Source organism: Bidens hawaiensis, unplaced genomic scaffold (genome assembly GCF_021521415.1).
Source record: "Bidens hawaiensis isolate Kalapana, Puna unplaced genomic scaffold, B.hawaiensis_p1.1 tig00040690_1, whole genome shotgun sequence".
NCBI classification, from domain to species: Eukaryota; Viridiplantae; Streptophyta; class Magnoliopsida; order Asterales; family Asteraceae; genus Bidens; species Bidens hawaiensis.
This window is the reverse complement of record NW_027497199.1, coordinates 59,154-83,663: the sequence shown is the minus strand read 5'-3', so window position 1 is coordinate 83,663 and position 24,510 is coordinate 59,154. Positions and strand designations below refer to the sequence as shown.

General features: G+C 34.6%; 1 protein-coding gene and 1 pseudogene across 2 annotated transcripts; one reads left to right on the top strand and one right to left on the bottom strand.

Moving 5' to 3' along the window:
- Window positions 1-95: 95 nt before the first annotated feature.
- On the bottom strand, window positions 96-3,947 carry LOC143592334 (proteasome subunit alpha type-3-like). Its single transcript, XM_077072275.1, has 9 exons — window positions 3,698-3,947; window positions 3,528-3,611; window positions 2,777-2,850; window positions 1,983-2,069; window positions 1,814-1,898; window positions 1,109-1,155; window positions 653-718; window positions 381-471; window positions 96-298 (listed from the first exon to the last, which is right to left on the bottom strand). Exons 1-9 carry the CDS (start codon window positions 3,839-3,841, stop codon window positions 227-229), a joined length of 750 nt encoding a protein of 249 aa, XP_076928390.1. The 5' UTR covers window positions 3,842-3,947; the 3' UTR covers window positions 96-226.
- Window positions 3,948-12,302: 8,355 nt separating this feature from the next.
- On the top strand, window positions 12,303-19,380 carry LOC143592333 (pectin acetylesterase 5-like; annotated as a pseudogene). The gene is made up of 12 exons (XR_013145905.1): window positions 12,303-12,554; window positions 14,532-14,614; window positions 14,907-15,036; window positions 15,406-15,485; window positions 15,570-15,659; window positions 16,174-16,298; window positions 16,597-16,657; window positions 16,893-16,946; window positions 17,049-17,126; window positions 17,224-17,329; window positions 17,405-17,550; window positions 19,212-19,380. The product of XR_013145905.1 is annotated as a pectin acetylesterase 5-like (transcript).
- The last annotated feature ends 5,130 nt before the right edge of the window (window positions 19,381-24,510 follow it).

Sequence of the window (24,510 nt, the reverse complement as noted above, 5' to 3'; positions counted from 1 at the left end):
CTGCTATATCTTAAAACTTAAAAGCAATTTTTTGGTAGTAGTTTATCAACAAAAAGCAAACCTGAATTTTGGACGTAAGCAAAAGTCAACAAGGCTTACCAAAAGTCAACATACATGAATTCCAAATGGTGTCATGATGAAACAGAGATGGTACAATCTAAGATACTCGTCTTGGATTAAAACATGAGATAAACACAATGTGAACAGATCTATAATTATTACACTATTAATCAGCATCCATTTCTTCCAATGCTGCTTTAGCAGCTGCTTTTGCTTCCTCCAAAAGTGCTTCTGGAACCTACACACATGAAAATCATTAAATAATTATATATATTTATGTGTGTGATCGCGAATCGCGTGTGTATAAGCATATTATTTACCTTCTGGTGCTGGCAGTTTGATTCGTCACAAACCCAACTCATTTCCAATTCAAATGTCTTGTCCCTTGCCTCATCATGTACTCCGTAAATTCTGTTATCAACATCATAAAGTAAAACAAACCGATAGAAAACATTTACCTTGTATAAATTCAAGAACAGAAAAAAAATGTTTCTATAACTAAAAGAACACTTAGAGAAAGCTAACTAAAATAATGATATAAATTAAGGATGCAAACAAAACAATAACATTTCAAAGTAGAGAAAAAACTCACATTTTTGCTACTTCAATAACACCCTCGCGACATGTCAGCTCAGAAAGCTTCAACTTTTCGATCTCGCTTCAGTCACAAGAAAAAAAAAGATTATCATTTAAAAGAATAATTAACCAAGAAAACAATTTTGAGCCATAAAAGATTATGCATTAGAACAAATTATCATGATCATGGTCATGACATGCATATTATGGTCATGACATTAGTGAAGTTTGTATTCCTATAAAGTCGAACAAAAACAATAAGTCTAATTTCGTTATATACTGTTTTTTATCTTTAAAACAACTAATTGTCATTGGAAAAAAACAATATAGCATTCGAGAAGAAGTCAGTCTGATCAATAGATCTTGAAGCAAACACTTATATAGCATACACTAGAGTTTTATCCTGTTACTTAACATGCAATAGTTGCATGTTAAAATAACATAGGATATATAAAAGTAACGGTTTACTTACGTTTTTGCAGCCTGTCTGCCCTTTCCGATTGCAGCACCAAAATATCTCTACAAGAAAAGGCAACAAACATTTCAAAAAATTAAATTAAAAATAAGAAAAATTCAATTTCATCAAATGCTTGCTCAACTTCACGCATGGATGATGTCATAAACGTTTTTTTAATTCTATTTAGAATTTAGACCTATAAACGAACCGAATATTTAGTGAACCATTCAGCGGAAAGTTCGTTTATTTAATAAACGAAAGAACATGAACAGAAATTTTTATTCATTTAGTTAAACGAACAAATATGAACACATATCTCGTTCTTTCATTTATATTCGTGAGCGTTTGATTATGTTCATTAATTTACGTTTGTGTTTAATTCGTTTATGTATTTATTTAAACTGGTAGGCCCATTACAAGTTAGCTTGGTTTTATTAAATTAAAATAACACTCATTACACTTTATTATAGTTTAATTATTTTTTAGACACAACAAATTAGCATTCATGTTTACATTTAATTGGTGTTTGCTCAGTTATGTTCGTTTATATCTGTTCATCTATGTCCAGTTATATTTGTTCGTTTATACTATAAGTACTAAAATGAAACACTAAAACATGTACAATGCTTTTATATCAAAAGAAACTATAATTAGTAAAAATAAGTATTTATAAAATTACTTGTATTTATGAACCACTCAACCAAAGAAACTTTAACTCACATATGAAACACCAGAAGGTTCAACCATATACAATTGTGGGCCATCACAATCGTAACCTCCAAGAATCACACCAGATCCAAAAGGTCTGCAGCACAAACACTAATGATAATAATGATCTATTGTATAATGTGTATGTAAGTTTGAAGTAATAAGAAATGCTATAAGGAACCTGAGCCACCAATAAAGTGTGCAGAGATGCACATAACTAGCAACACGATCAGCAAGTTCTTTAATTGGAATAGGTTCACCATAGGTACTGCACAAAGAGTAAAGCTATTTGTCAACACAAAAATGCTGTAAAAAATGAGAAAACAAACAAGAATTTAAATATTTGTATGTCTCAGTACTAGTGGCAGGTGTTTCAAGGTATAATATTCACGTGCTTACAAGATAAACTAGAGTAAGTCTATAAAGATGCTACAGTTATACCAGTTCATTGTAATTCATGATGCTTTTTATCTAAAATACATGTGTGCATTTGCATCAAGGTTAGCTAAAAGTGTATAACAAGAATTAACTCATATGATAACAAGTCAGGAATGAAATAACGTATGGCATATCACATATGCATAATGCACTATTTACTTAGAACTTCACTTTTACAAAAGATAGTGATTACTGATTAGTGACCACAATGTTGATCCTAATACTTTAACAGGTCAAACTTACACACATCACACAATTTCTTGCAGATGTCTATCACACAATTTGAAAAATCATCCTTACCAAAAAGCCAAGAAGTTTTCTTAATCTAAACTCCCTATTACACAACTAATATGGGTTTTTGGACGTGTGCTTCAAACAATACCTGGCTTAAACGAACAGCCTCGGCCAAACATATTATAAGCATTAAGCTCAAACGAAGTTTAAGAGTATATCTAATCAAATACCTAAAAGGATTATTTATCGAAATGTAGTAATAATAAAGAAAGCAAGTAATATAGAATTGAAAAGCGAGCTAACTTTTCATAGCTGTGAGCTTCAGATTTGGCTCTTGCAACGATCTGTCTCCCATCTGCAGCTAATCCAGCTACCCCCTGTATTATGTAACATCAATTAGAACCTAAGCAGTTAACGCGGAAAAATATAGGATATTGGTCAAGAACTGATATTTGAGATATGGTTATCTCGCTGAGATATCGGTAATTTCAATATCATGTAAAATTCATATATATAACAATTTAACACTAATAATTCGGTATATTCTCCTACCATTAACAAATTAACCTTTTGCAACTTGCAAAATACTAACTGTTGTAGCAAGTAGGAACCGATTAAGACTTCAAACACTAACATTGAATACTAAAAATTGATAATCAAGACTTAAAACAATGATATTGGGAATATCGATGATATATCGGTCACTATCATCGACATACCGATTTCTGACCGATATTTTACCAAGGGACCGATAACCGATATCGGTGACATATTGGTGATATCGACTGCATAGATTAGAACACTTTCTGAAGCATGCATTCAACAGATAATAAAATCCTGACATAAAAAAAAACTACTAAGTAAAGAATAACTATCAAATATCATCCGAGTCTCTATCTCCATCTATATAATTTAACTAAGAAAACACATTTTCCTCTAAACTGAACACTTATTTTAGTTGTTTTCTTTATTCAATACTAAACATGATACTTAGCTGATTATACTAAGAAATAGACAAATACAGCAACAATTAAACGAACAAATTTAAATATACCATTCCGGAATGACGATGAACCGAATGGATTCTACGGTTAGATCCAGGCAACATCATCTTCGACGCAATCAGCTTCTCCACTCCCTATAATCCACAAATTAATCAAGATCATTAATCAGCAACAATAAATTATTTAAAATCAGAAGTTGTAATGAGCATAGAAAGCCTACGATAACAATGCCGTCCTTGCATTTGATGCCGACGACGGTGCCGCTGTTGTCGACGGCTTTAGCTGCGTACTCGATCTGGAAAACCCTGCCGTCCGGCGAGAAGGTTGTCACGGACAGATCGTAACCGGTTCCAATGCTACTCATGTTGTTGTGCTTGTTCTAGGGCTAAACTGGTAGTACTGATTTGATTTTGGTGGTGGTTTAATTGGGGGCAATGTTATTATAGGCGGAGTGGTGTCTTTCGTCTCAAGAAAAGAAACGAGACTAGGATTACATTCAAACTTAAGTGTAGGGCGTTCGAACTCGCTCGATTGTAAACGAGCTGCTCTGCTTGGTTCTGTTTGTCTAGAAACTACTAATTTGTTTACAAAATATCTTATTTATAGTATTCAAACTTGTTTCTTATTGAAAATTTTAAAGTGAAAAAGAAATAAAAAAATGCTCAAAATTGCTCGATTTTTCGATCGAAAAATGCTCGGTTCGATTTTGGCTCGTTTCGTTTTTCGCTCGGTTCTAATTTCAGCTGTTCGGTTTGGTTCGGTTGTAAATGAGCCAAGCAACGAGAAGCCTTCGCTCGGTTCGGCTCGGCTCGTGAATAGCCCTACTTAAGTGTGAGGCCGAAAGAGGTACTCGAAATTGTATTGATAAAAAACTCCAAATGAGTTGAGTCTTACCGAGCCGTGGTTGAGCTTGAAGCTAACCAAGCAATAAAGTTTGTTTAGTTATTGAGACTCAGCTCGAGTCTTGTCTTGTATGAAAACCTTGTTTAGGCTTCTCGAGTCTTGACGGGCATTATGTATTTTAAGGTTTTATTTTTAACTGTTTTAAAATTGTATGTATTAATTTCAAATTTGCACTGACGAACTTGAGGTAAACTATGGCTTATTTAAAGTACCGATTTGAGGTTTTTTCTCAAATTAGCTCGAGCCGATATGATAGTACTGATTTTGGGTTATGATTTAGTGTTCGATTGGGGGCTAAGTTATAATAATAAATGGAATTTGTAAAGGCTCGGTGGCCCAACAGGTTTAGGCCTAGTTAATTAAGATAGGCTTGGCTTGCTATGGTCAAGCGTTGATTATGGCCCATAATGTATCTTAAATTCTTAATACCTTAGCCGCCAACCCGACTCAAACCAACTAAATGACTCAATATATGTGTTTGGAAAACAGAGATGGATAGATTGGCAACTCAGGAAGAAGCTCTTGCTTTTAGACACGTGCGATTCTATCGAGACCACATTCGTGTGGAAAATGCTAATCATTTGTTTACAAATTGCCACATAGCCGACAACGTTTGGCATTCATGTTAGAATAAATATATTTATATATTTATTTATGGCCCTTATGATTATTTATATTATTATAATTGATCAAATAATATCATAAGCCTTATTAGATAATAGGTAAAAGCTTGATGGACGCTTTTACCCTTAAGACTAATTAAAAGGTTTCCCCTTGGGTGTATATATATAGAGAGATAATTAGAGAGTCTAAGGTTGGTTAATTGGCTAATCATAACACCTCAGAGTCACCCCACAACTCTCTCTCTCTCAAATCGTGTTCATCAAGAACACATAACTCCATCCTAACCGATACACCCTAAAGGGGAACCGAATCAGATTAAGAAGATGTCGATCTCCAACATCACTGGATTATCAGGTATTACATCCTTACTCGTTTCCATTATATCATCAAATAGAAGAAACTGATCAACATGTGGTATCAGAGCATGATGTTGATTAATCAGTTTCTTCGATGTCCATAAAACTGGAATTAAAATCGGAAACGAATTTTTGTTTAAAACCCTTATGTTTACGGTTTTGATCATCATCATAAAATTGATTGGATTTGATGTTCGTATTACTTCCAACGAATTGTCAGGTCTGATTAAAACCTGTTTATTATCAAAACCTGATTATTTTCGAAATCTGTTTTACAAAACGTTAAGATTTTGATTCCAGTGTTATTAATCTGATAAAATAATCGAATTATCAGTTTCATTATTTTTTTGAAACTGTTCTTATTTTCGAAGATGTTCTTGATGAACATCATAATTTTCGAAAAACTAACACTAATTTGGATTAACTTGGGAAACTGAAATCTGTTAAAGAGATAATGTTATCTCTAAATTTAATTTCAAAATCTTTTAAATAAAATAAAAGATATTATTTTGAAATCTTATTAAATTTTGAGATAATCTAAAATTTTAACAGAATCTCCCAAATCCCTTAAAATTAGGAAATAGGTTATCAGGTTGATTAAAAATTAATTTTTCGAATTCTTCTAATGTTGCGAATCAAGGCATCCATTCGCAACAAATGGACTCCAATCGCAACAAACAAGATGTTGCGAAATCGCATGATGTTGCGAGTACTCTTAATCGCAACAACTATGTTGCGAGTAACATGTTGCGATTATCCACTAATTATGTTGCGAATCAGAACCTGGCATCACAAAATGTTGCGAAAGGGACACATGTTGTGAAAGGTCACTAATGTTGCGAGTGCTTAAGATGTTGCGAGTATTACCTATGGATGTTGCGATCAGCCTTGAGATGTTGCGAGTATTACCTTATGTTGCGAGTACTCTTAATCGCAACAATTATGTTGCGAGTACTTCAAATCGCAACAATGCTGATTACATCGCAACAACATCATTCGCAACATCTCTTATAAAGCATCAATCGCAACTTATGACCTCACTATCCGCAACATCTAAAATCCCCTAACCAAATTCGCAACATTATTTCGAAGTAATCGCAACTTCTCTTATATCTTAGATGTTGCGAGATGATCAGAAACCCTTATGCACCCGAACCCAAGCAGGGGGCGCTGCCCCCCGCACCCCCCGTTAAATTACTTAACTTAAATAACAATTCTAGTTCACTTCTGCCCAACGGTGATGTGTAACCTAATATTGTTATTTAAGTCTAATTAAGTATGTCACTTAAAAGTGTATGTCCTAACATTATCAGACATTCGCGTGATTTTAGTTTTGCCTTAAATACACAAAAGTTTTCACTTCTGCCCAACGGTGATGTGTTATACTTAGTGCATTGCGAACCTACTTAGTGCCTAAAATCTTAATTGTCTCACTTCTGCCCAACGGTGATGTGTTACAATTAATTTTGCACAAAACTTTAATTTTCATAATTGCTTGAATATATTCACTTCTGCCCAACGGTGATGTGTTTTTATTTAAGTAGAACTTAATTTAAGTCTGTTATTTTGGTGTTTTATAATAGACTATATCACAGCTTCCTAATATAATGGTCCTTACTTGTTTGCCTGCTTTAGATTAAGTGCCCTTAGATCACTCTAAATTCTTCCTTAAGTTTCCAACTAGATGCCTTATTTAGATTAGTATCTTATTTTCTCATCTTATTTCCATCAGCTCCCAACTGTGGGATTGAAACCTTGACTGGCGCTAACTTTACTGCTTGGAAAGACTCCCTTACGCTGACACTTGGTATGCTGGACTATGATCACGCGCTCAGACATGAAGCTCCTCCTGCTCTTACTGATAAGAGCACAGCTGAACAAAAACTTGCTCATGAAAGGTGGGAGAAGTGTAACAGGATGTCACTTATGCTGATCAAGAACTCTATTACTGCTACCATCAGAGGAGCCATTCCTGATTCAACTATCGCCAAGACTTATCTGGCTTCTGTGGAGGAACAATTCAAGGGAACGTCTAAGGCACATGCTTGCACTCTTATGCTTAAGTTGGTGACTACAAAGTATGATGGAAGGAGCGGTATTCGTGAGCACATCATGATGATGCAAGACACGTCGAACAAGCTTAAAGACTTGGACATGTCAATCAGTGAGGGTTTCTTAGTCCAATTCATTATGACTTCTCTTCCTGCTTCTTATGAGACTTTTAAAGTCAATTACAACACACAGAAAGAAAAATGGTCAATGAGTGAGTTGATCGTTATGTGTGTCCAAGAAGAGGAACGTCAGAAAGTGGACAAACCTGAGATGGCTTACCTTATGACTACCGATAATTCCAAGAAGCGGAAAGGAAGTTTCAAAAAGAAAGCTGCTTCTAAGTTCCAGAAAAACAATCCAAGTACAAGCACTGTCTCCAGCTCTAAGAATCCTTCAGGGAAGTTTTTCTGCAAGTTCTGTCGTCTGACAGATCATAAGCAGAAGGACTGCCCAAAATTTAAGGAATGGCTGGCTAAGAAAGGTAATGATCTCTTTATGATACTTGAGTCCTTTAATTTAGAAGTTCCATCTAATACTTGGTGGGTTGATAACGGTTCAACTGTTCATGTATCCAATTCTTTACAGGGATTCCTTACAATCCAGAAGCTGGAGGGAAACCGAAGAACACTAAAGATGCCTAATGGAAAGCCTCTAGTAGTCAAGGCTGTGGGAACTTTTGAATTACGCATGAGAACTGGGTTTTGTATTAAACTTTATGATACCTTATATATTCCTGAAATTACCAGGAATCTTGTATCAGGAATAAAGTTAGACAATGACGGTTATGTAATTTCTCATGGTCATGGCAAACTTACTATTAGCTTTGAATCTAAAGTTGTTGGTTTTGGCTATCTGGATGGTCTCTATAAATTAGAATTGGATGATGATTTTACCAAGTCTTTGTTATCATATAATCTTAATGAATCACTAACAAAGAATAAACGAAAACGAGACTTAGAAACCTCATCTAAGTTGTGGCATGAACGTTTAGGCCACATTTCACGAGAACGATTATCTCGACTCGTGAAGGATGAAGTCTTACCATCTCTCGATTTCACTGATTTTGGAACTTGTGTCAAATGCCTTAAAGGTAAAATGACATCAGCGAATAAGAAAGGTGCTACAAGGAGTTCTAATTTATTAGAAATTATTCACACTGATATCAGTGGTCCTTACACTATCGCTGGAATAACTGGACATAATTCATTTATCACTTTCATTGATGATTATTCACGCTACATGTACTTGTATCTCATTAAGAAAAAATCTGAATCATTAACAACTTTTAAAGACTATAAAACTGAAGTTGAAAAACAATTAGGTCTTCAAATTAAAGTTGTTCGATCAGATAGAGGAGGTGAGTATTATGGTAGACATACTGACATTGGACAAGCTCCTGGCCCATTTTATGAATTTTGTAAAAGCCAGGGGATTGTGAACCAATATACCATGCCCGGTACTCCTCAGCAGAACGGTGTTGCTGAGAGAAGAAATAGAACCCTAATGAACATGGTTCGCAGTATGTTGGCCAACTCTAATTTACCTCAATTTCTCTGGACTGAGGCCTTAAAGACAGCTGTTCATATACTAAATAGGGTTCCTTCCAAATCTGTCCCTAAAACTCCTTATGAACTTTGGACAGGGAGGAAACCGAATCTAAGATATATGAAAGTATGGGGCTGTCTTGCTGAAGCAAAGCTTTATAATCCTTTTCTAAAGAAACTTGACCCGAAAACGATCAGCTGTTTCTTTATCGGCTATCCTGATCACTCAAAGGGTTATCGCTTCTATTGTCCTTCTCACATTACTAGAATTGTAGAAACCAGGCGTGCCGCATTCCTTGAGGATTTTAAGGTCAGTGGGAGCAGTGAAAATCCTAATGCTGATTTGCAAGAAGCACAAGACGCGGGGGAGAGGGATTCCTCACTCACATTAACTCCGATTACTCCTCTTGTACTCAATGCTGCACCGCATGTCATTGCACCAAATTCTACAGAACTTATCATACCAGAAAATGAAGTCACATTAAACGATCAATATCAACACAATGCTGAACCCGATAATCAACCCAGAAGGTCATCTAGGCCCAAAAAGCCTACTAATTTTGGTGATTATGTAACCTTTCTGGCTAAAGCTGAAGAAATGGATGATGGAAAGCTTAATGATCCTACCTCTTATCATGAAGCCATTAACAGTGATCAATCTTCTAATTGGAATAAAGCTATGACTGACGAGCTTGAATCCATGAAGCAAAATGACGTTTGGGATTTGGTTGAATTACCCAGCGGTGTCAAACCCGTAGGATGTAAATGGGTCTTCAAAACAAAACTGGATCCGAATGGAAACGTTGAACGCTATAAGGCGAGATTGGTTGCAAAAGGCTATACTCAGAAAGAGGGAATCGATTATCAAGAGACCTTTTCTCCAGTTTCTCGAAAAGATTCTTTAAGGATTGTCATGGCTCTAGTAGCTCATTATGATTTGGAGCTACATCAGATGGATGTCAAAACTGCTTTCCTTAATGGTGACTTGGATGAGGACGTGTTCATGACACAGCCTGAAGGTTTCAAACCCAAAGGGCAAGAACACTTAGTCTGCAAGTTAAAGAAATCTATATACGGGCTAAAGCAAGCATCGCGTCAATGGTATCTAAAGTTTGATGAAGTCATGAAGAAACAGGGTTTCGAAAAAAATCAAGTGGATCAATGCACCTACCTCAAGATGAGTGGGGGCAATTTTACTATTCTTGTCCTTTACGTAGATGACATTCTACTGGCAAGTAATAGCTTAGACATGTTGTGTGAGTCGAAGCGCTTACTTTCGCGAAATTTTGACATGAAGGATCTCGGAGAGGCTTCTTACGTTATTGGCATCGAAATACACCGAGATAGACACAATGGGATCTTAGGTCTATCCCAAAGGGCCTACATTGAGCGTGTCCTAACCCGTTACAACATGAAAGATTGCAACCCCTCTGCAGCTCCAGTAGTTAAAGGAGATGTTTTTGACTCATTCCAAAGTCCGAAAACAGAGGCTGAAAAGGCGCAAATGAGAATGATACCTTATGCATCAGTAGTTGGAAGCCTTATGTATGCTCAGGTCTGTACTCGTCCAGATATCGCCTACATCACTGGAATGCTTGGGCGTTATCAGACTAATCCTGGTCTGGCTCATTGGAAAGCAGCTAAGAAGGTCTTAAGATATCTGCAAGGGACGAAAGACTATAATTTGACTTATAGAAGAAGTGATCATTTGGAAGTGGTGGGTTATTCTGACTCTGACTTTGCTAAATGCAAAGATGATAAGAAATCCACTTCAGGGTATATCTTTATGTTGGCAGGCGGACCTATTTCATGGAAGAGTCATAAACAACAGTTGACTGCAACTTCTACCATGATGGCAGAATACATACCTGTTTACAAAGCTACCTGTCAGGGAATGTTGCTTAGGAATCTTGTCACTGGACTCAAAATTGTCAATTCCATTTCTAGACCATTGAAGCTTTACTGTGATAACTCAGCTGCCGTTAGTTTCTCGAACAGTAACAGTTCGACTGGCGCTGGACTATTTCTTGATACAAAGTTTTGTTCGTACGTGAACGAATTGAGGAAAATAATCTTTGTATTGAGTATATAAGTACTAAAGATATGCTTGCGGATCCGATGACAAAAGGTCTCCCATCTAAAGTATTCGAAGAATTTGTTTCGAGAATGGGCTTATTTAAAGATCTTATTTAATGGCATATTGTACTTACTTACGTTTATTAATAAAAGTTTCCTCACTTACTTGATTTACTTGTCTCTTAATATGTTCACGCTAGCCTAATGACATATAGACACTAATATGTAAGTCAAAATTAAGGGAATGATTTGATCCTAATGTTAAGTTTTAAATTTGGATTGTAGTATGATTAATGGGGGTCTTGTTTCGATTACTGATTCAATGACTGTATTTCTCTGCTACATTTGGGTTTAGAACTAAAATGAGTATTAATTCCTGCGCAGGCTTACCTAATGCTCATAATAAATAATCACTCGGACAAGTGGGAGAATGTTAGAATAAATATATTTATATATTTATTTATGGCCCTTATGATTATTTATATTATTATAATTGATCAAATAATATCATAAGCCTTATTAGATAATAGGTAAAAGCTTGATGGACGCTTTTACCCTTAAGACTAATTAAAAGGTTTCCCCTTGGGTGTATATATATAGAGAGATAATTAGAGAGTCTAAGGTTGGTTAATTGGCTAATCATAACACCTCAGAGTCACCCCACAACTCTCTCTCTCAAATCGTGTTCATCAAGAACACATAACTCCATCCTAACCGATACACCCTAAAGGGGAACCGAATCAGATTAAGAAGATGTCGTTCTCCAACATCACTGGATTATCAGGTATTACATCCTTACTCGTTTCCATTATATCATCAAATAGAAGAAACTGATCAACAATTCAATTAGTGTGTGGTGCCACGCCACTCTATTTACGTGTTCTCGGTTAGAGACCTGATTTTGATTTACGAAACGGTTCCGCTTTATAATAAAAAGAAGAATTCTTTCAAGGAATTATTATGACTAAATGTTGGTGTTTTTGAAAGGCGATAAATGAGGCAAACTTCTTTAACAAACTGATCAATCTCCAAGTTAACGAAAGATGTTGCTTTTCTTTAGATTAAAACTAGATCGTTTTTTCAAGGCTTTACGTTGTGCCATCTAGCGGATTGCCTTTTTATTAGAAGTTGTATTTTAAAAAAAAAGGTAACCGTTTTACTAGTGTTTAACAAACTGATTGTTTACGTTTCTTCTGGTCAATGGTAGCTTAACACTGAACAAACCTCCAATTTGGATCTGATAATCATGATTAACAACAAGTTGCTTTAATTTCACAGCTCAATTTCCTGTAACCCTATCAACAATGGCGATTACACAACGGTGGTGGCTCCGAGGAGTCCTAAACCGTAATTACATAACAACTTTACGGCAACGATGGGGAAAACGTAAATTCGCCATTGCCGTAGCTGAATCTCACCTTCTCGTTCATCGTATCATCAGATTCAGATTCAGATTCAGATTCAGATTCATCCGATTTCGTACCGCTCACTCTATTAAGCAATGCTGCTCAACGAGGCGCCTGTAAGTAGTCTTAACTCTACGTTCTACTTATTCACCTGTGAAGAAATTAGAGATACGATTGAATGTGGCGATTATTTACCTTTTGAATGCTTTAAACTCTAATTGTAAGTGGATACAGTTATTAGCTAATAGTGATTGCTGTTTAAGGTTCAGAATTAGGGTTTGATGTTTGGATCCAGTGAACTTGTAGTTAGTTTAATTTGTTGGTAGATAATTACTAAGTATCTTCTATCTAATGCAAATACATATAGGGATGTAAACGAACTGAACCGAACAAGGCCTTGTTCAGTTAAGCTTTATTGGGCAAGTGAACAGTTCACGAACAGCTAACCGAACGAAATTTCTTGTTCGTGTTCATTCATTAAGGAAATAAACTTGTTCGTGAACGCAAACGATGTGTTATTTGATTTGGTTGACCGACAATGGTCAGTGGCAACGTCCAGCTACCAGGTTTGTGTTGGTGTGATATGTATCAACTTGGATTTGATGACTTAGAATGGTGATTTGAGATGACCAGAAGAAATGTAGATAGAAATTATACTATTCTAATATATTTTCATTCATAATGCATACTGAAATCAATAAGCCTTTTATAGGCATACAAGAGACCACGGACCACTAACTTCTAGCCTTCTAGGCATGATAAATTAGCTACCCATTATCAGTAACTAATTAAATAAAGACCAATAGATTAAAAGGCCCATAGCAATTTTCTGCTGCATGACAACGTGGGTTGTAAACTGTTACATGCTTGAGACTGGCACATACCACTGATGTGGTTCCAACGGTTTACTCGTTGGCCAATAGAAAATAGGCGGAATCCAGATCAGCAAATAGAGAGAGCCATAGATTAATTCTTTTAACATTTTCATTCATAAACATTTAACAAAACAATAATGCCTTTATATAGGCTTACAAACATGTAGAAGTAAACGCGCATATGCCTTACATAACGATCTTGACCTAATTTAATGGTAGAAATAGGGAGATGATGGAAAAGGCACATAACATGGCGTTTTTTTTAACATTCATATGCAAATGCTGATTTTCATCATCATCATCATCATCATCATCGTACTCAGTATATCCCACCAATAGCAAAGCTATGGTAGGGTCTGAGGAGGGTAAGATGTAGACAGCCTTACCTCTACCCTCTAGGAATAGAGAGGCTGCTTCCGGTGAGACCCCCGGCTCGATAGTAGTTTTGCATCAAGCCTTGGACATAAGGCACATAACACTCAACCATCGCCGATTGGTGCATGTACCCTTGTCTTTCGGCTATCAACGCCACCACATGATGCCTGATTAACCTTCCGCCACTTTTGACGTTATTTTCACAAGATTGGTAAAATAACGTCAAAATTTGTGCAATTTCACTTTTGCCCACCCGAGGGTTCACACATATATACATTATATGCGCGCACCACAAAGCTGGGCGATTGCAAATGCTGATTTTACATATAAATTAATCACATAATACTCATATCTGTATTTGCTTTATAGTTAATAATTTTGCTTAAATCTTTATTGTAAGATTAGAAAAGTCATTAAAAACTATTAAGAACCTTTATTGGATAAACATAAACAAACACAATCGAATGAATCTGACCTTTGTTTGTGCTTGTTCATTTAGTTAATCGAGTGAAATTTCTTGTTCATTTTCGTTGATTTATTAAAAGAACGAACACATATGAACTTCCAGTCGAACAGTTCATAAACAGTCATGGAACGTTCGGTTCAATTGCAGCCCTTAATGCATAGGTAGCTCCATGGTAGTATGTAACTTATAATCATATTTTCACAGTTTCACATTCTCTTTACATTCTAGATTAGACTGAGTTTTTTGTTTATACAAAGTTTACAAATCCTTTGTTTGAAAGAAGTTACATGATGATTTGTCAAGTGAATTAGTATGTAATTCAAGCATCACTTATGGATTAAGCTTAGTTTATAGTATTTGCAACATCTGAAATGCAGATTGTTTGGATGGAAGTGTTCCTGCCTATCATTTTCAGAGGGGTTTTGGATCTGGATCCAGAAGATGGGTTCTACATATTGAGGTTATTGACCAATTGTAATATGTTATGGTTAATGAGTGTTACTTCCTTGAATCAAAACTTCCTTGAATCAAACCACGATTTTTTTTAACACAGTTGCACCTTAGCAATTGGATCTGTAAATGGCTAAATGCCCATGCATTAAATATTGTGCAGCTTACCATTATGAGCATATAATCTGTAATGGTCACACTTGGACAACTGTTTTTCTGTTAATACATTTATGGCATATCATACTATTTGTTGTAAAAACCTAATGTGCTCATGTTTTTTATTTTGTTTTAACAAACTGCAGGGTGGAGGTTGGTGCAATTCAGTAGCTTCTTGTTCTTTCCGAAAGACAACTGCCCTAGGATCTTCAAACTACATGGATCGCCAAGTTCAGTTTTCTGGAATTTTGAGTCGTGTTCAGTCCCATAATCCAGGTGAATTATGACTGTTGATGTCAGTTTGATTCTTAGTTTGTTCAAAAAGGAAAATCCTGTCACCTCTTACATCTTATTATGAATACCGAGATGTATGCTTTTAAAGCTTGTGAGCCTAGATGTGAATTTTAGTGAGTTGAAGGCAATATAGGCCATCTATGTTTGATATTTCAGTAAAGAGGAAAAAAAAGTAATGTTGCATTTGATACGTAGTTACGAACACTTAATCTAGCATCCCTCTTTGAATAGTAATCACGAGAGATGAGTTTTCTGCTAATATAAGAATTTGTTACATTTGTTCATTTGCACTGTTAAAAGTTGTCTTATTTCGATAATCATTTTATGAATCAATGCATTGGCATTTTTTAGATTTCTATAACTGGAACAAGGTCAAAATAAGGTACTGTGACGGGGCATCTTTAACTGGGCACCCTGAAAGTGGGTAAAAAGTAAATTTTTTTTTTTTGGAAATTTCTTTCAAGTATGCTAGTTTAGTATAAACATATGTTTTACCTGTTTCAATAATGCAACAGAATGATACTAAACTTTTCTTCAGAGGTCAACTCATATGGGAAGCAATGATGGATGAGCTCTTGTCAATTGGATTATCTAATGCTCAAGAGGTACATTTATGATTTTTTAGGGATATTGGGATAAGGTATGTGGGGCCGTGGGGGCCACTCACTTACTTTCTTTCATCAAGGTTGTTCATGTAAAACATGTCGGATGACTGACATTTCTTAAATCTATATAAAACAACAATTTTAAACCAATAACATGTTAACACCTCATCAAAGGTACTTCTGCCTTTTCAAAGAACTTAAGGTTATTTTCGTCATTTGAAGTTTTTGGCCGGAACTGGAACTCCTATAGATGAAACCAAGTATGTATTTGGGTGGCCTTCATATATATTACCCCAATTATTTACTTTCAAATCGTAAAGTTGAACTATATGACATTTGGTTTAGTCACACAAACCTTTATCTCAAACAAATTTGTGTAGGCTTAAACTAAAATCACCAGCAAATATGAGAAGACAAATTTAACTTTGTATATCAATTTCTGACTACAGATTCTTCTAGCACCTGTGCTTATAGAGAGATATATTTGACCTGTAAATTTAAAATTATTTGACAGGCACTTCTTTCTGGATGCTCTGCTGGAGGACTTGCAACACTCATCCACTGTGACGATTTCAGGGAAATTTTGCCAAAACACGCCAGAGTCAAATGTTTATCTGATGCAGGTTTCTTTCTTAATGAGTATGTTCTTCTGCAATAACCATTAATTGATCACTTTGTCAGAGTGCGGTGTGCGTAATATGAATACAAACAGATATATGTGTATGCGTGTGTGTATACACATGCACACACACACACACACATATATACATATATAAGTTTATTTTATTGCCAACCAAAGGAATGTTCTATTTTTCTTTAGTGTACCCTAATGCATTTAAATATTTAATATCTGAAAGATTGAAGACTGAGAATCAATATTATTTGCTATTTTCTTGAAAAATTGAGAAGTTATGCATCAAGTTTCCTTGTTTTGTAGGCCAGATATTGCTGGCAATGCCACCATCCAGTCATTTTACCATGATGCCGTCCATCTTCAGGTATGTTATTCTATTAAATAGCACAGCACAAGTCTTGAAAAATTTAAGACCCATTTAGGACTTAATTTTATAGTCATCTCACTAAGTTCCCACATTAATGTCAGTAATTCTAATTTGGTAATAGGTAATAAGTAATTAGGTATATTAATTTCCATTGAATGAATTTTTTTCCTTGAAATTTTGTGTTTATTAAATGGCATTATGCTCATCAAATTCTCATGTATGGTGATATCAGGGTGCAGCAGGAAGCTTACAAAAGGATTGCATGGCCAAAATGGAACCATCCAAGGTGCCTTATTTTCGTTTTTATTCGTTAATGTTACATTTTTTATATTTTAAGATCTAATTTGTTCTATATTATTAACTCGTTGATGTATTAAATGCCACCCAGTGTTTCTTTCCTCAAAATATGGTTAAAAGCATAAAAACACCAGTTTTCTTTGTCAACCCAACTTATGACTTTTGGCAGGTAATGTTTTTATTATATTGGTTTCTCTTAGAAACAAAACAGTCTTTTTCTTACTCTCTTCTATGCATTTTTCTTTTATTCTGTTTGTTGTTGACAGATAAAAAACATTTTGGTACCTGGTTCAGCAGATCCTGGTGATCATTGGCACAAATGCCAGCTCAGCATTCACAACTGTAGTCCTGAACAGATTCAAGTGCTCCAAGGTATTTTATTTATGATATTTTCTAAAGTATTGTGGCTAGGCTATATCTTAATGGGGATTATATATTTTTATGCAGGATTTAGAAATTCATTTTTGAAAGCATTATCAGAATTTCAGCAAACGAAGGATGTGGGAATGTTTATAAATTCTTGCTATGTTCACTGCTAAACATGGATGTCTGTCACGTGGCATGGTCCAAATTCTCCCAAGATTGATAACAAGGTAATGCTAAATATTATATGTGATGGTATTTAGGAACCAAATTATTACAACCAAATTATGGCCTAAGAACGGTCAATGATTTATAAACTTTATATAATCATTCACCTAGTTAATTAATAATTATATTTGAATGTTTTATTATTTTTTATACTGAAAAGTTACTTGTTAGCCATAGCCTTAAAACCCTTGATTTTAAACTGATTGTGTTTAAAGTTTGTAATTAATATACCAATGTAAGGGAAACGAACTTGCAGTGCATTAACATGTGGTTTTAGAGTAAGATGTAATGTTACTGAATAATTCTCAAAATGGGCGGGTTGGGTTACGAGTTTGGGTCAAAAGTGATAATTAACATAGCTCAAAGTGGGTTGGATTGACCTAGAAACATGTTTCTTTTTCCCCCTTTTCTTGAATTTTTAAAACAGTTAATGTACTAAGTACTAGGGATAGATCGGTACCGAATTTGAACAAAACAGGGTACCGAATACCATACTGAATGTATTGGTTCGGTACCAGTACCATTAATTTGGTACAGTAACCGCTTTGGCATTACTAGATCAATCGGTTCACTTGCCGTTTAGTAGTTTAGTCGAGTTTTAGAGAGTCTAAAATATAACTTAGTGTCTATTTTAGGTTAAATTAGTTATAATTATTAAAATACTTTTAGCACATCAGGATCACTTGCACCTCTCCACAGTAATTTGTAACGGGCCTAAAATTTAAAACACATATATAAACAAAGAAACATAGTTGAACGAACGTGCGTAAATGAACGAGCAAGATATGTGTTCATGTTCATTCATTCAGTAATGACCACATAAATTTGTTCATGATAAACGCTTATTAAATAAATGAGCATAAACGTTCTGTTAACACCTCAACCAGTGTTATTTTCCCTAATCACCATTGATCGTATCAAATTCATTCATAACCATGGGTAATCAAGAAACCAAAAATCGTATTAGTTCCATTCCTAATGAAGAAACCATAATGCGAAACAAAAACAATAAAAATATCCCAAAAAACGTATCAATTTATGTAGAGAAACAAGAAAGGTACGGGTACTGGCACCAGCACCTAATACTTAAGGAAAACTCTAAATATTCATGCCGGTACCTAATACCAAAATACAGAAAAAATACTGGTACTGATACCGTTTTCACCGAATACTGAAATCAATAAATTTTGGTACCAGTACGGGTACAATGCCGGTATTGGGGAAAAAGAATTTCATCCCTGCTAATTACAAGGTATAATTATGAAAACTCTATCATCTACAAAACGTTATTTTCTTTCTTTTATCAAAGAGATTTGCAAGAATTTAATTATACTTCGCGTTACTTTCGACACATTAAACGAGCCAAATTGAGCCCAAGCTCACCTTGAATTGAGCTCTATGTCTAAATTTTGAGCCTTGGCTCATTTATTATTTATTTAATTGTTATGTACATGCAAGTTCTTTTTGTTATATGTAATGCAATATATGTTATTTAGTTATTTTTATCAAAATCATACATTTTACTTTACTTATTATGTAATTATTTGTTTATTATATTAAATAAAAACTATTACATTTATATAAATACCAGGCTCTTGTTTATTAAACGAGCTTCATTTTAAAATCGCTTACTATTTTCTATTTTTCTTTGATGGTCGATTAGACAATTGCTGAATCAGTTGGTGGCTGGTTTTTCGAGCGAAAGGAATCAAAGCATATTGATTGTCCATATCCTTGCAATCCTACTTGCTACCATATGGATTTCACCGGGCCAAGATTTCATTAACAATGACCATAATACTGACATCGCATGCGGCGTGTGCAGAATCATCAACGCGATAGTGTAATTGAATTCTCTTGTTTATATTTTATAACTATTTGGTACTATTTGTTAGTAACAATTTGCAAAAAAGCTTTTTGTCTAGATGATCTAATGGGTTTTCTATTGGTAAATTGAAATGGGTCAAAATAGGCAAAGGTTAAAAGCAGTCAAAATTGATCATTGGTGAAAGAAGACCGCTGCAAAGGATGATCATAATGTTGTTTATACATTTTCAAGTTTTGTATACTTCTTTTTACCATGAAATTTTTCGATAAAACAAAAATCACAGTCTAATTATGATTACTATAGAGGGCATTCGATTGTCGATGGAATCCATCTGTGGTTGAGATATGCTGTTACATACATGTATTTATGCTATTGGCCTGTTGGCTTGGTTTTAAAAAGCGTGAAGCGCATGTAGACTAAAAGGTCTAAGACTGATGGTTCGAGGCAAAAGGCGCAAAGCACAAAAACACACTGTTTTTTGTACGTGATGCACAATTTATTTATATAATTTTATTTATTAATTCTCACTTCTAGGATTAGTTACCTAACCTTTAGCTATAATTAAGCTTTGTCTAGGATTTAATATATAAATAACTTATGCAAATAAGTTATACGTACTAGGGATGAGATTCGTACCGTACATGTACCTAAAATACCCTAACAACTGTTAACAAAACCGCACAGTGCAGATGAATTGCTTAAGGCATAAAAAGAACATCACCTTTTCATTTATGCTGGACCTGGAAAGGAAGTGATATGTGTTGCTACTCTTCTTATGGGCTGCGAAAATGGATCTTTATCCTTAAGGCACATATCCCCTGCTGGGGCTCCATTGAGTTGCCGGTTAAAAGTTAGCCTGTATTGTTCAGCAACTTATGGGACGTAACAGACGATACCGTTAGTTTTATTAGAAACGTGTTGAATATATAGAGGTTGTGTACATTGTATCCAGGTTCGAGATAAATTTAATGACACTGCCACAAAGGAAAGAAAGAGATCATTAACATATATGTATTTAAAAGCAACACGTATGTAAAAGCAACACTTAGTTGTAAACATAGAGCAATGATCGGGTCATTTATGGGGTCAAGGTCGAGCAACATGTTCAAGAATGGAGTCATATGCTATTGTGTATCAATGGACATTTTTAGAAAAGGTTTGTGATTTTGTTTGTTTTTATATGTTTGGTGTTGTATGTATTTGTAAGGCCCCCGACCCGGGAACCCTACTTTCTCGCTGGTTGGATTTACTCATTCACATAATTCGTAAAATCAGAGTTAATTAAAACATTTCGCGGAATATAAAGTCAATCATTCTTACATAACTTAAATGCTTTGTCCTTGAACTGAAATAACATAAGTCTTAACATAAATATAAATAACGCGTGATTCTTCTTTTCTTCGATGTCAGTCTTCTTTTATTGCCAAGTGTCCCACTCTAAGCAACCTGCCTCATTATACTCGTCTGCGTGCATACTAAAAGTCAGCTACGCTGAGTGAGTTCTAGTTAATTAACATACATTGCATTCACTTATTTATTAATACGCATCCGAATATACGTATTAATTAGTTACCTGTTCTTCTAACATTCATACATACATACATACATTCTTCCATACTTTATCTGTCTTTCTATAATTAATATCTACGCGTCCTTTCTATATTTTAAAGAGTCTTTCATCCTATAAACTTCGCAGATGTTATTAGGGTCCGCCACCCGTTATTCTTCGCAGATATTAGTAGGGTCCGCACCCTGTATTCTTCGCAGATATTAGTAGGGTCCGCAACCCTTTATTAACCGTTCAACCATACAATCATACATTTGTTCGTTTCATACCTTTATCCTTCAATTATAATATACTTAATTACAACTACGGCATACTAAATTAATAAATCCATATCATTCACATTCATACGCAAACATATACCTAATATACACTTACCATTTAAGTTAAGTGTATAAACCTAAACACATCGTAGTATGCACACAGCCCCGAAAACATAACACATAAAGGGGGCTAGAACTCACCTGGATCCTATTACGTTCACCGTTTATAGTAATTCCCTTCCTGAGTTTGCGCAGCTAACTGTTTAACATATATATTCATTAATTAACCACGTACTAACATAATTAATTAGAGTTGTATTTATTAATCTAGCGTACTTGATAAGCTAGGCTCGTTTGTTTGGGCTAACAAATCTAACAAAATAACTTTATTTAACGACGGTTTTTATTTTGCGTTCATATCCTCCCATTATTATATATATATATATATATATATTTCTCTTCTTCATTAATACATGTTTCTTTCCTTTAATATATTATTGAGAGTGTGTATGTATATATATATATACAAAATATATTCCTTTTCTTTAACTGATTATTTATCTTAAAAATATATTAGGTTATACGGAGGTGACGAAGTTGGTTGGTTTGGTTCATGTTGTTGGATTATCTTGGATTAACTAGGAAGAGCCCAGTTCACATCGCATGAACCTAGTTCGCTTCGCTTGGACCTAGTCTATTTCGCATAGCCTTCTTCACATAAAAAGAATTCGTGCGAAAGCCGGGTTTCGAACACGTAACCTCTCGCACCTACCTAAGTGGCTTACCCACTCCACCACTTGCTATGGATGCTTTCCATGTTATTGTTATTATCATTATCCTAGCTTTTCGTTACTGCTACTGTTGTTACATTATTATTATTAGTAGTAATGTTATTATAATAACACGTGTGTAGCCTTCCATCATACATCATTGCTTCTTTTCATTATTATTGTTACTCGTTTTACTATTATTCGTGAATAATAAGCGCTGTTACTGTTCTATTATTATTATTATTATTATTATTAATTCCATTACTATTAACACTAATAATTTAAACTTGGTTAGATTCAAGTTTCAAATCTTTTATACTATATTTATAAAGAGTCAAATTTTCGTTAGATCTACAAATATGAACGAGCCGAACTTAACGAATGAGTCAAACGAATTCGACTCCTAAAGTTCATCATTTAACATCAAGTTTATACTTTTATCAGCCCTTAGGCCCCGATCTAAGGTTCTACCAATTTTCATGGAGAACCGACATCAAAAGAACCACCTTTATACTACAAACGTACCTCTAAGCGTAATCCGGTTTAGAGTTTTGGTCTTGACACGAGCTAGATCTTGATTCTTCTTGTTGTTTGGATGCGAAAATCACTAAAACGACTTGGATCTCGTTCTCGGGTTTCAAGGTAGGAAGAGTGTGTGTGTGTGTTGGTAAAAATGGAAAGATACAGAATTATAAGATCTAGGGTTTTAGGAAAGGTTTAAGGGGTACTTATACCCTTAGCTCATGGACCTTAGGCCTATTAATTTACTAAGTCCATGTTTTATTGTTAAGTCCATATCCATTAAGCCTACCATCTCTCATTTTAATTTATTTACTTATTATAAGGAATTTAAATAACAAAGTTCATTTAAATATTACTTTATTTATTACTTCAGAAAGTCGGACGTTACAGTATTTACTCAGCTATTGTAACACTATAACCCGACTAGGGCTGATGTGTCACTTATACAACCATAAAAATTCAAAACTCAATCCAGGTTACTTTAATCATTACAATTTATAACATAAAATCAATTACAACTATCAAACTCATGTCTTTTTAGTTCGTGAGCACTCTTCCGGTCTTCCCCAAAATGTACACAAAAGGAAAGTTTGAAGTGGTTTTGGTTCAATTTTCGGTTTAATATGTTTGTATACCGATTGAGGTTGATATCATTTGACTGTAATTAGTTAAGTTTAGAGAAGAGAATAAGGAAAACAAAGGGCCGAACACTTGTATTATGAAAACGTAAAAGAAAAGGTTACAAGAAATTACATGGCCTAGCCCTCTCTCACTGCATATGCAGAAGCCATGACAATGCCATTATAAACATAAACATACTCTCATCCTCTTTGTTAATTATTGATATCTATTTATAAAAATATAAGTTGCACTTGACCCCTTTAAAATAGACAAATGATATTTAAACCAGAACTAGAGCATAATTCCTATCATATACACTGTGTTATATATGTAAAAAAAAAAATAAAAAAGAGATGGGTAATGAGATTGTGATGGACTGACAAGGAATAGAACTGATATTCCATGTTACCAAGGTTTGAATCCTGCCCCATCGTTTAGTGTCGGTGACACCAGGTGATGATAAGAGATTAGGCGAGTAGGTGTTGTTTACTAGTTGAATCCTTAAACTGAACTAGTTTTATTTCGTCGTACTATCGTGCTTTCAGGAGAATGTTCACGAGTGTTGGCCTTAGGTGACGGTTTTCCCAATATCGGAAGTCGAGTGTATCCTGATATGGTGAATTTAACCGGTAGCTCGTTTAGAGAATAATAATAAAAAATAAAAAAAAACATGAAGAAAACGTGCGTAATAATTTACTTAGTTACCTACCAATTAAATTAAAATAAAATCTTGTTATTGAATAATAATAATAATAATAATAATAATAATAATATACTTGGTTGTCCAACAACTTGTTCTCCTCAATCGGAAACCGCCTTCGTAATCGGTAATTTATTATGTTTTATTTCAATCAGATCTTAATTTAATAATTATTTTATTATCTCAATCGTTGATTTGAAATCGGCGTATTTGTTTGATGCTGTGATTCAACGATTAGTTGAATATTGGTATCTCAATCGTACGTTGATATCCAATGATTTTGTTTGCAGTTTCGATTAGAATTCGCTTTGTTTTCGTTGTAGAAGCTAAAACTGTAATTGATATCATATTATTATTGTTATTATTATTGATAGGTTTGTTAACGGTGAGCCCTAGTTGCTTCAAATCTATGCTCGGTGTGAACGAGCCGAGCTTGAATTAGCCTCGTTTAGGGCTCTAGTTTTAAAGCTTGAGCTCGGCTCTGGCTAGACTCGTTTATTATCTATTAATAATTGTTGTACTAATATTTATACCTATTTTTTTATGTAACATAATACATATTATTTACCTATTTTTTTTCACAATTTGCATAAATATTAAGAATTACAAAATAAATGTATATCTAGTAAATTAAATAAGTAATAGGCTTGCGAGCCAGCTCACGCTCGACAAGTGAAGCTCTGGCTAGTTTATT

What these genes read in the sequence shown, in the direction of transcription:
- LOC143592334 (XM_077072275.1), bottom strand. Translation starts at nt 3,841, where the DNA reads ATGAGTAGCATTGGAACCGGTTACGATCTGTCCGTGACAACCTTCTCG. An exon ending in GGCAGACAGGCTGCAAAAAC is followed by an intron (nt 719 to 1,108) that starts GTAAGTAAACCG and finishes TTGTGACTGAAG; the next exon opens with CGAGATCGAAAAGTTGAAGC. An exon ending in CAAACTGCCAGCACCAGAAG is followed by an intron (nt 299 to 380) that starts GTAAATAATATG and finishes TCATGTGTGTAG; the next exon opens with GTTCCAGAAGCACTTTTGGA.